Here is a 12131-nt window from a genome sequence, read left to right as displayed (position 1 = left end):
TTTCTGTGTGACTTAGGAAATAAGAAAGTAAATACCTGATATGAACACTGTATTATAAAGTCTCACATTTTATTATTAAACAAGAAAGTTATGGTCAAAAGAAACAACTTCCAAGAAATTCTCTAGACTGCTGTTTTTAAATGTATACCTTCTAGATCATAACATGGGTAATCTGAAACTATGTTAATGGCATATTCTTTAAACAAGAAAGATTAGTTAAGACCACAGACAAAACTGAGAATCAATATGAAGATATGAAACCAAACCAAAGCCAGGTGGAAGGCCAGGTGCATGCTAGAATAAATTGCATTCCCCCACTACCACAGTAGAACATGAATTTCTTAAAATGGGGATTCCATTTTTGTTCTGTTGTATTTCTAACACCTAGAACATAGAAAGCATTCCACAAATACTCATTAAATGAATGCTGAAAAAGTACAATCAAACTGAGTTATTTTCTCCACGACATGTTTTTCTAACCTCCATTCTTGATCCATCCATCAAGCTACAGTCTTTTGCATTACTTTATCTTAAAGATAACATCTAGGTTCAATAAAACTATTCTAGACCCAGCAATGGCACTACTAGGTATTTATCCAAGGGAGACAGGTGTGCTGTTTCAAAGGGACACATGCACCCCAATGTTTATAGCAGCACTATCAACAATAGCCAAAGTATGGAATAAGCCCAAATGTCCATCAATGGATGAATGGATAAAGAAAATGTGGTACACACACACACACACACACACACACACACACACACTGGAGTATTACTCAGCAATCAAAAAGAATGCAATCTTCCCATTTGCAACTACGTGGATGGAACTGGAGGGTATCATGCTAAGTGAAATTAGTCAGAGAAAAACAAAAATCATATGACTTCACTCATATGAGGACATCAAGAGACAAAACAGATGAACATAAGGGAAGGGAAACAAAAATAATACAAAAAACAGGGAGGGGGACAAAACTCATAAATATGGAAAACAAACTGAGGGTTACTGGAAGGGTTGTGGGAGGGGGGATTGGGCTAAATGGGTAAGGGGCACTAAGGAATCTACTCCTGAAATCATTGTTGCACTATATGCTAATTTGGATGTAAATTTTAATAATAATTAAAAAATAAATGTATTTGTACCAAAAAAAAACAAAAACAAAAATAAAAATTCCAAGATCCACAATTCCAATGGAGAAAAAAAAAGATAACATCTAGGTTCTTCAGAAGGAATATGTTATTCATACAAAATACAAGTTCATACAAAATTGTGCACTTTAATGGTTAAAACGGTGAATTTTATGTTACGTGTTGTTTATCACAATTTAACAACAACAAAGCCCTTTGAGGAATAAACCAAAGGAAACTATACAGATTGAAATGTAAAAGCTTCTGTATACCTCTTCTCCCTCTCCTGGCTTTTCTGTCCATAACTTTTTTTAAGTATGAAATATTTGACATATTGTAATTTACAATAGTTCCTTCTGTCAATCCTATAATGAATTGAAATTAGCAGTAATGGAGGAAAAGGACTAGCAAACAAAAGAAACCTGTGCTGTCCTAGAGATCATGAGTATCATTTTAGCATCTTCTGTGTCAGTAGGAAGGATCCACTGGAACTTCCCCCACATTAAGAAACTTCCTTTTATTTGGCAGAACAGGACTGTTGAAACAATGTTTCTCTGAAGTATCAGCAGTACAGAGAGAATTAACAAAACTGAGCAAAGTTCTGATCAAATGTAGTAATTTGTTTCTTCCATAAGAGGGTATGATCCCTTTTTTCCAGAAACTCTTCTGAACAGTGCATCATTTTCAAATGCAAAAATATGGCACAGACTTCAGATACAAATAATGCAGAGTCTAATAATGCAGGCAAATCATAATTACTGTCTAGACATTTTTGACATGACCTTTATAGTTTAGATCAATGAGGAAAAATTCTCTAAATTGTATTTTTTAATTTATATGATCAAGGGAAAAATATGTTCATATTAGCTAGTCAAAGTACAAGGGTCAGTTCAACCAACTGTGGCATAAACTGGCAAAGGTATGATAAACAACCTTAAAAAAAAAAATCCTGTAGTAACTTGTGGAAGGTAACATTAACGCCCACGGGTTCACCACCTTCTGTAATGAACATAAGTCTTAATTTCTCTAAGGTTGCCTTTACTGTTGATGGCCTAACCAAGTGATAAATGTTACTGGGAGAAAGGTTCACAAGGCAAAACAGCAGCATTCAAAGATTTAACAATTATTATTTCAGCTGTTGGCAAGCAACACTGAAAGCTGTAATGTATATTAATGTCTTTTTGCTGAGATTGGTTTTGTGGGAGCAAGTAGCTCATGAATGAGCTTAGCTGACTTTCCAGCATTCACATCTTAAGGGCAACATTGTTCTCAACTCCTACATTAAGAGTCTAAAGGAAGGGATGCCTGACTGGCTCAGTCAGAAGAGCATGCAACTCTTGACCTTGGGGTGTCAGGGTCATGAGTTCAAGCCCCACAATGGTGTAGAGATTACTTAATAAAAACGTTTAAGAAAAGAGTCTAAAGGAGTCGTACATTTTTCAGTAATACTTCTCTGCATTTTACAGAGAACTTCAAATACTACAATTGTATTTGCATTTTTAGAGTATCAAAGCTTGTTTGTAAGACTTAACTCTCCCACAAATTAATAGTTGGCCATGTATTTGATAATTTTGCCACATTCTTACAATTCAATGTACAGTAAAACAAGGCCTTTATAAAACTGTAAGTAGGGTCTAAAAAATTTAATCACAAAGTACAAGGTTGTATTATATCGAATTTGCATTATACAAGACCACACTATCATAGAATTGCACTATATTATAAACTTTTCTGATAACATTATGTTTTTAAAATTATAATCCTGGCTGATATTCAAAGCTATGGTGAAAGTTTGTCCTCCTGGGGAAAAACTATAGCTAAACTACAAGGACTCACTGAAAAACACTGGAAATATTCTACTATATACATAAACTATGGTAAAATCATGACAGCTATTAAAACAAGAAACAAAATCACTCATTCATTTAAAAAAAAAAAAAAAAAGCGTATAGGACACTAAGAGCCAGGCACTCTGTTGGGAATAGAAAGATCAGACATAGTTCCTTCTCTCCAGAGTGCATGTAAATCCAAGCAGGGAGAATAATTAAACAATTACAAAATATGATATTATGACTGACAGAAGTACATATTGGTGCAAGTAACTCAGATGAAGTAAAACTAGAAAAAGCTTCCCTAAGTACATATAAGCTTAGACCCAAAAACCAAGGTTAGACTTGGGGTGGGGGGTAGGAAAGAAATGTTCCAGAAAGAAAGAATGGGAGGTGAGAACACAGATTCAAAATGAAAGGGAAAGAAGAGGAGACAGAGCAAGAGAGGGAGAGAGAGAGAGAGATGCAAGAGATACAGAGAACCTGATATAAGGTGATGAAGCTAAAAAGGTGAAGCAGGAACCAGATCACAAAGAATCTATTTTGTACTCATGCTAAGGCAAAAGAAAACAACTAAAAGGTTTTAAGCAGAAAAATGACAGTAAAATTTGCATATTAGCAATAATATAGCTGAAGTGAAGAATAAATTAGAGGGGCGCCTGGGTGGCTCTGTCGGTTAAGCGTCAACTTCGGTTCAGGCCATGATCTCACGGTTCATGAAATCAAGCCCTACATCCGGCTCTGTGCTGACAGCTTGGAGGCTGCTTGGGATTCACTTTGTCTCCCTCTTGCAAAAATAAATTTAAAAACTTTAAAAAAAAGTTACAAAAAAAAAAAAATTAGAGATGCCATGGGAGGCAGGAAGACAACTGGCTGCTGTTGCAGGTGTCTTGGATTAGAGATGATGGTGGTACGGAGCAGGATTGTGGTAACTGGTATGGAAAGAAAGAAGACTGGCCAGAAAAAGATTGGAAAGATAGATTAACAGGACTGGATTTGGTGACTGGTTGGATGGGGGGAGGAAGAGAGAGAGAGAAATCGTTTATTATTCCCAGATTCCTGAACCTGGCAATTAGAGGGAATGATGGTACCAGCTAATCATTTCCCTTCTGCTGGAAATATTTACAAGGTCCTAAAAATATTACAGTGCAAAAAAATGTTTTAGATATGATTCTGGCAAATATGACTTTTACCTCTTGAGCTATCTTCCACCTATTCTGCATAAAATATCAAAATAAGTCTGTATTCTACAAGCACACACCAACAGGGGAAAAAGGAAATTTAATTAGTAAAGAAACACGCTTAGTGTACAAAGAAGGCCAGCTTGAAATTAAAGTTTGCTATTCAAAGTGAATCTGCAAATTAAAAAGGCAAGGACTGATGGTATCCCAAAACACAGACACAGTGTCTCAAAAGTTTCTTCCTTGAATGATCATATTACCAAAATAAACACAGGAATAGCTTTTTCATACAACTAGGACAGGCTTTTTTCTCAAAATTTTTAAAAGTAGAATTTAACAGAATTTTGGCAAAGAATCTACATTAAAAAAGAGCACCATTCTTTGAAATCCAGTATCAAGAACAAAACACAGCAGCTTTCAAAACCCATTCATTCAGAAATTTAGGTGCCCTAAACTTCTGTAAATAGATTAGCATAGGCCAAGCAGATTAGTCTCTTTTTAAATACTTTTTGTCTCTACAAAACTACATCCAATACTGTGAAAACGTGGTCTGCTCTAAGAGAAATTTCAGGAGCTACTCATTCTCTTAAACATTGTATCACCTGTTAAACAAATCTCTTATTAAGTGGATGTATCTATGTATTTATAATGTATATATTTACATGGGAGGTAACAAATTAGAAGATACACCTTCCAGTACTTGCAAAAATTTTTAATGCCATTCTATTCTTTCAAGGCAATTTTATATATCCCAAAATAAGAACTTCCTCACATTGAATGGATTCAATTAATCTATGAAATAAAAATTAGATGCTCCATTCTACAGGTACCTAGCAACCCCCTTAAATCAACTCCCAGGGACTTCTCCCACACACGATCTCATCAGTTATCTAGAGAGTCTGTGAGGGGTGGGTTATTCTCTTCACTTGCAAAACAGACAGAGCTTGAGTTATCTATGGTGTCAAGGAAGGTGTCCAATTAACTGTACAAAAATGAATGAAAACTATTTGTTTTCTGAACTATGCTTGCTTCCTTTAGCCTAAGTGGTAGAAAGACCCAGTTCTCACGAAAACTTACTTTATCAACTCTAGTGAACGTGGTGATTCCTGACTGCTACCACAGGGACTATCCCCCTACTTACACTTCCAAAATCAAACCTCTAACAAAGTTTTCCCACCATCCTATCAGACTTTCCTCCCATAGCCTTATGTCTTATTGCTTGGTCTGCAGGTTTCCTAGTCTTTCCTGTTGATAGGCAACATTATTTAAAAATAATTTAAGATCTGTGATAACTTTCACGCCTTGGTTAAGAAAGACGGTGCTAACAGAATAACTTGCCAAAGATTCCTGACGACCGAATGTTTGCTGAACAAAAGAATTATACCGTAACAAAAAAGCCCTCATAAAGAACATATCCCTAAAGCCACAAATAATTTCTAACATAATTAGAAGTTCATTTAGACAACAGTAATTCAACGCTCCCAGACCTCGACAGTTATTACCAAGTTTTCCCATGAAATGGAGGTTAGGGATCTGCCTTAGAACACTAAGAGAGGTAACAGGCTCTAGAACTGAAAGAAGGAAGAGAAACCAGAGAAGAGAAGCATGGTGAAGAAAGAGAAACACTAGCTCTAACGTGGCACGGGGTCTATTCAACAAGAAAAAGACATTTTGAACCGATTTACGAGGAGTAACTCGAGCCCAAACCCTCGCAGACGCTGGGGCGAACTCCGAAGTCTGTGGAAGAAGGCGCCCGAGCCCAGTGACAATGGGAACCGACCCTATCTAGGAGTGGGGGCACCGAGAGGGGACCGTGCCTCGCCTGGGCCACCTTCCCGTCCGCTCGTCAGGAGCGAAACCCACCTGGAGACCGCCATGGCCGGGCGCCGGCGGTTCGGAGCTCCCCGCGAGCTACGCGCCGCGCCGCCGAGGCGCTAGTTTCCAGAGAGCAGAGCGGCGCAGGCCCAGGCCGCGGTCAGAGGGGAGCGGCCGGTGCGGCGCGGGGTGTCCCGCCGCGGGCCCTGGAGCATCTGCCCCGCCGCCTGCCCGAACTCGTCCCCGCCGCGGCCGGGGAGCAAGGGTCTGAGGCGGCGGCGGAGGCGGCAGTCCTCCGACCCGCACGACTTCAAACCGGGGGCCCCCAGCCCCGCTCTTTGCTGACGCAGGCGTCGGCACGCCGGACTGAGCGTCAGCGCGCCGGAAGTGACGTCAGCTCACCGCCTTTGCTACGGAGGGTGAGGCCGAGGAGTGCGAGCAGTTTTTGCTTGGCGGCATGCGCCTGGGAGAAAACGTTTGTGGTCATCTGTTTGTCATTAGCGACGCAGGAAAGATAAATAAGGGTCCCCTTATTTCCTAGAAGGGAAAAAAGGCGATTTAGCCAAGGTTCTGGAAGTTCAAAAACTTGGTCTCTAATTCCTTTACTGCCCTCACCCTCATCGCACCAGATTGCTAGAGAACGCAGGATCCGAAAGACCTTGGGCATGATGCTCTGCTCCAGGTGGCGATGCCAGTGGGAGGGGTGAAAGCAATAAAGATCTGCAGTGGCACTTAGGACACGGCTCCGGTGTTTGCCATATTTACCAGAAGTTCTGCGTAGCTATTGTAGGGAAGGTCTTCCGCCAACCATTTTGCCAAACCAAGTTTGACTTCTTACCTGTTTATGTTGTAGGTACCATAATTTTCTCAACCAGAGGTAAAAATTTCCAGCCCTCTTTTTTTTTTTTTTTTTGCTAATGTGGCTATTCAGTCCTTTAGTTCGTTTTGATTTCAAACATTCTTTTGTCACTTAGTGCAGGTCCTTACCACCTTAAACTTGATTTTTATGATAGTGGCCAAAGTATTTCTCCAGCTTCTGTAGTTGAGCCCATCTTAGAGGCCACAAGCAGATGAATATTCAAAAACACTGCTTTTATCGTGTCACTCTGTATATAAAACTTGTCCATTGGCGTCTCATTACCTGAAGACTCTATGTCTCAACCCCTGAGTCTGGTTTTCATCTATAAAATGAAGCTAGTGAGTACTGTAGAAGGTTATGGAAATAAAATGAGGTCATGTATCTACGGGAGCTTACAAGAAATTTGTAAACCACAAATTAGTATATTAAGGGGAAAGAAACTAACAAGTGCCTGCTATGTAGTAGGCATTTGGCATGCATTATCTCATAATTCCTAGGCCAACCCTGTAAAGTAAATTTTAATCTTGAATTTAGAGGTGAAGCAACTAACATTAGAAAGTTTAAGTAATTTGCCCAAGATCCAAGTTAGTAATATTTACTGTTGTTCATTTATTCAACAAATATTTACTTGGCACCTGCTCTGTGTCAGACACTTCACTAGGCACTGTTTGTACTGTTAGACAATTAGACAACATCTGATTAAGCTGATGTTCAAGTATCTTCACATTTCATGGTCTTTTCACACCTGCCTTCTCAATGTATTTCCCACCACTGAAACTGACAAGCAGGTACCTACTTAACTGATTATGCACTACATTCATTTATTCAGCCAAAATTTAGTATCTACCACTTGCTGACCTCTACTAGAGATTGAAGCTTCAAAAGAAACCAAAACAGACAGGGTGCCCACTCTGGTTGAACTTACACCCTAACGGAAATTAAAAGAGCAAACAGATAAACAAGAAAACATCATGTTTACGGGGCGCCTGGGTGGCTCAGTCGGTTAAGCATCCGACTTCAGCCCAGGTCATGATCTCACAGTTCGTGAGTTTGAGTCCTGCATCGGGCTCTGTGCTGACAGCTCAGAGCCTGGAGCCTGCTTCAAATTCTATGTCTCTCTCTTGCTCTGCTCCTCCCCAGCTCATGCCCTGTCTCTCTCTCTCCTTCAAAAATAAATAAAAAACATTTAAAAAAAAAGAAAACATCATGTTTATATTCCATGTAAAACCAAATGCTGGGGTAAATTAGACTCTAGGATGATTAGACTCTAGACTGGGTAATAAAGGAAAAACTAGGAGGCACCTAACCTGAGGCATGAATGGCGGGAGGGAGCCAGCTGTGTAAAGATCCGGGGAGACTTTCAGGTAGAGGATACACCTAGCGTAAAAGCCAAGGAGAAGTCTACTGTGTTGGGAAACAAACTGGGAGAGATACAAAGGGGCCATCGTAAGGAATTTGGATTTCACTCTAGATGCAGTAGAAAGTCATAGGAGAGTTTTAACATGTGAATAAAATGATCTGATCTATATTTTAAAAATATGACTCTGTAACAATCCAAGAGGTGAGTAGATATATAGTTCTAAATGACATTTAGAAGAGAGGAAATGACTAATATCATGGGTTTGTAAGGGATGGTGTAATAATCAAATATATTGATGTCAGACTGACTTGATTTTAAATCCTTCCTCACCACACTTAAAAGCTGTGTGTCCAGGGGAGTCATGTAACCTTTCTTAGCTTCAATTCTTTCATCTGTGAAATGGGGATAATAATAGGACCTCTTAGGGTGGTAGTGAGGATTAAATGAGATAATGAATAAAATGCATTTAGCCAAGTGACTGCCACAGTAAGCACGCAAAAATATTATTAATGACATTGATTATTCTTTTTGTTAACTATGTGACCTTGAGCAAGAGACTTAACTTCTATGTGTCCATGTCATCATCTGTGAAATGGGGATGATCATTATACTGGTCCACAACACATATCTGAAATCTCTGTCAGGTGGTTTTCTGAATTTAAAGGTTTTTTTAAGATTTAGATTTAGATTTTAGGTTCTGATTGGATTTAGTAATCCAATGGATATACCTTGTATTATGTCATACCCCAACAGCTCCTAGGGCAGCACCCTATAATCAAATACATTTATAGCTCTGCAGCAAAATGTATGAATAGCCATATTAACAGGAATAAATCAAAGACTGTAAATAGCTCTATGCCAGGTCAGGTCAGGTTTTGCTGCCAAATGAATTTTTTTAAGTATGGTTTTTAGATCCTTTTCAGTTTCAGAATTGTAAATAATGGATTATGAACCTGTACTCTGTAAAGTTATGGTAAGGATTAAATGACTGATACATGATACACTTAAAAAATATTAAGTGCTAAATAAATATTAGCTCTTATTTTTTTACCATCAGAAAGGTGGTTTCAAAAATCAATGGAAAAAGAACAAACTATTGAACAAAGAATGATGGAAAATTGGCTCTCCATGTGCAGGGAAAAATCAAATCCCTACTTCATACCATATCCCAAAAGAAATCTCAGATGGATTAAAGTTTTAAAAGTGAAAAACTTCTACTAAAAGTAGAAAAAGTTCTATACTAGGGGTGCCTGGCTGGCTCAGTCAGTAGAGCACGTGACTCTTGATCTCAGGGTTGTGAGTTTAAGCCCCAGGTTGGCTGTAGAACTTACTTTACAAAAAAAAAAAAAAAAAAAATAGGGGCATCTGGGTGGCTCAGTCAGTTAAGTGCCAGACTCCGGCTCAGGTCATGATTTCATGGTTCGTGGACTTGAGCCCTGTGTCAGGCTCTGTGCCAACAGCTCAGAGCCTGGAGTCTGCTTCGGTTTCTCTCTCTCTCTCTCTCTCTCTGTCTCTCAAAAATAAATAAACATTAAAAAAATTTTTCTTAACAAAATAGGGTTGCCTGGGTGGCTCAGTCAGTTAAGCGTCCAACTCTGTTTTGGCTCAGGTCATGATCTCATGGCTTGTGAGTTGGAGCCCCACATCAGGCTCTGTGCTGATAGTGCAGAGCCTGCTTGGGATTCTCTCCCTCTCTCTGTGCCCCTCCCCTGCACGTATGCTCACTCTCTCTCTCTCTCTCTCTCTCTCTCAAAATAAATGGATAAACTTTAAAAATTTTCAATTTCAATATTCTCAACCTCCGTGTGCATGTTTTCCTCCACCTGTTTCTCTCGACCGTAGGCATGCATATGGACCTATGGTTGGAGTATTACTCTGGTTCTCCTTTTATACCTCCTTCCACAATTGCCTTTCTCTCAGTTGACTAAAGAAAGGCATAGTTATCATCTATTTCAAATCTCATTTGAGATTTTATATAATATTTACTACATGTACATTTTTATATATTTTTATTTATTCTTATTATTTTTAGTTTTTTCCATACCCAATGTGGGGATTGAACTTAACACCCTGAGATCAAGAGTCACATGCTCTACAGACTGAGCCAGCCAGGCACCCCCTAAATTTTTGTTTTTAAAATTTAAGCATGAGGCAACACTATGTAGTCCTAATAACTTTGATATGAAAGTCTAGTTAATTTAACTGGATAATCTACACTTTTCTGTTCATATCAAACTCCCTTTGATTACATGAGAAGGAAGGATAAAGTTAGTGGATGTATCATTCCACTATCTTCCCAGCATCCCCTGCAGTTATAGTGGCCACATGACACAGTTCTGGCCAATGAGATATAAGTCTGCTAAGAATTAGTGCGAAGACTTTCTTCTTTCTTGAGACAAACATTACCTCTTACTCCTTTGTTTTCCTGGATGTATGATGCCTGGAGGTGAAGCAGCCATCGCTCCAGCTCTCTCAGAAAAGGTTGTCTCAGAAGCTGACTCTATTCTCATCTTCTGGGTAGTCTAAGGATAATTCCATTCCCTTTGCCAATGGTTAGTTTAGTTATGGGTGCGTGACCTAATTCTGCACACTTTGTTGTGAAGTTTGCTGTCAGCTTCTAAGAAAGTCCTTTCCTGTTTTTAAAAAAGAGACTCGTGGAAACCAATTTTCCCCCCACCCCACCCTGTCCCCTTTCCCTGTGTGTTTTGCTTTCGTAATATACAAGTTTTATGGTTTAGTGAGTTCAAGTTTACCTATTTTTTCCTCAATGGTAAATATGATAAGAGATGCATTAAGGAATCCTTTCCTATCCCAAGATCAAATATTCTTCAATATAATTTCCTGATAGTTTTAGAGTTCTGTTTTTCTTTTCTTTTTATTTAAAAACATTTTTAATGTTTATTTATTTATTTTGAGAGAGAGAGAGCACGAGCAGGGGAAGGGCAGAGAGAGCGGGAGAGACAGAATCCCAAGCAGGCTCCACACCATAAGCACAGAGCCTAATGTGGGGCTCAAACTCATGAACCATGAGATCATGACCCGAGTGGGAACCAAGAGCCAGAGGCTTAATCAACTGAGCCACCCAGGTGCCCTTGAAATTGCATTTTTTTAAAAATCTACTTAAGCCTATACATTTCTTGAAAAGTTTTTAGGTATCCTCAGTGGTACCCATACTCTAGTTCAAAGACCACTGCTCTAAGGAAGCATTCTTGTACACAAGAAGATCTCTACAAGGGTGTTTACTGCATCATTGTTTATCATCTAGAAAACCTGGAAATGATTTAAATATCCGTCAGTAGAGTGATGGATAAATTAAATGTAATATAGCCATATAGTGACATGCCAACAGCAGCAATTAAATAAATTAACTAGATCTACATATGCCAATGTGGATGAAGCTTGGGATGCCTGGGTGGCTCAGTCAGTTAAGCGTCTGACTCTCGATCTCAGCTCAAGTGAAGATTTCACAGTTTGTGAGATTGAGCCCCATGTTGGGTTCTGCTGTGACAGCACAGAGCCTGATTGGGATTCTCTCCCTCTCTCTCTGCCGCTCCCCTGCTCTCTCTCTCTCAAAAATAGATAAATAAACATAAAAAAAATAGATGAAGCTCAAAACCATAAGTAAAAAAAAGCAAGATATGGAACAATATGTACGATATCATAAAATTTCTATAAATTCTAAAAACTATACTTACAAAGCAATAGTATTTATATTTTTAATTATGAATTCTTTTAAACACACAGAAAAATATAGAGAATAAAATCCACCCATGTACTTATCCTCCGGGTTTAACATGTGTTAATATTTTACCATATTTGTTTCAGATAAATTTTCAAGAAATTAAAGATGTGGGGCGCCTGGGTGGCTCAGTCAGTTAAGCGTCTGACTTCAGCTCAGGTCATGACCTCACACTCTGTGAGTTCGAGCCCCGCGTCGGGCTCTGTGAGGACAGCTCAGAGCC

General features: G+C 39.0%; 1 protein-coding gene across 1 annotated transcript in view; it reads right to left on the bottom strand.

Annotated features, from left to right (window-relative positions):
• BTAF1 (B-TFIID TATA-box binding protein associated factor 1) overlaps nt 1–6140 on the bottom strand; it is a 117585-nt gene extending 111445 nt beyond the window's left edge. The window contains exon 1 of the mRNA XM_015061892.3: nt 5999–6140. Within this exon, the coding sequence (XP_014917378.2) occupies nt 5999–6012 (14 nt within the window). The 5' untranslated portion in view covers nt 6013–6140. The remainder of the gene's footprint in view (nt 1–5998) is intronic.
• Between the last annotated feature and the right edge of the window lie 5991 nt (nt 6141–12131).

This window comes from Acinonyx jubatus, chromosome D2 (genome assembly GCF_027475565.1).
Source record: "Acinonyx jubatus isolate Ajub_Pintada_27869175 chromosome D2, VMU_Ajub_asm_v1.0, whole genome shotgun sequence".
Lineage (NCBI taxonomy): Eukaryota > Metazoa > Chordata > Mammalia > Carnivora > Felidae > Acinonyx > Acinonyx jubatus.
This window is presented reverse-complemented; position numbering and strand designations above follow the sequence as displayed.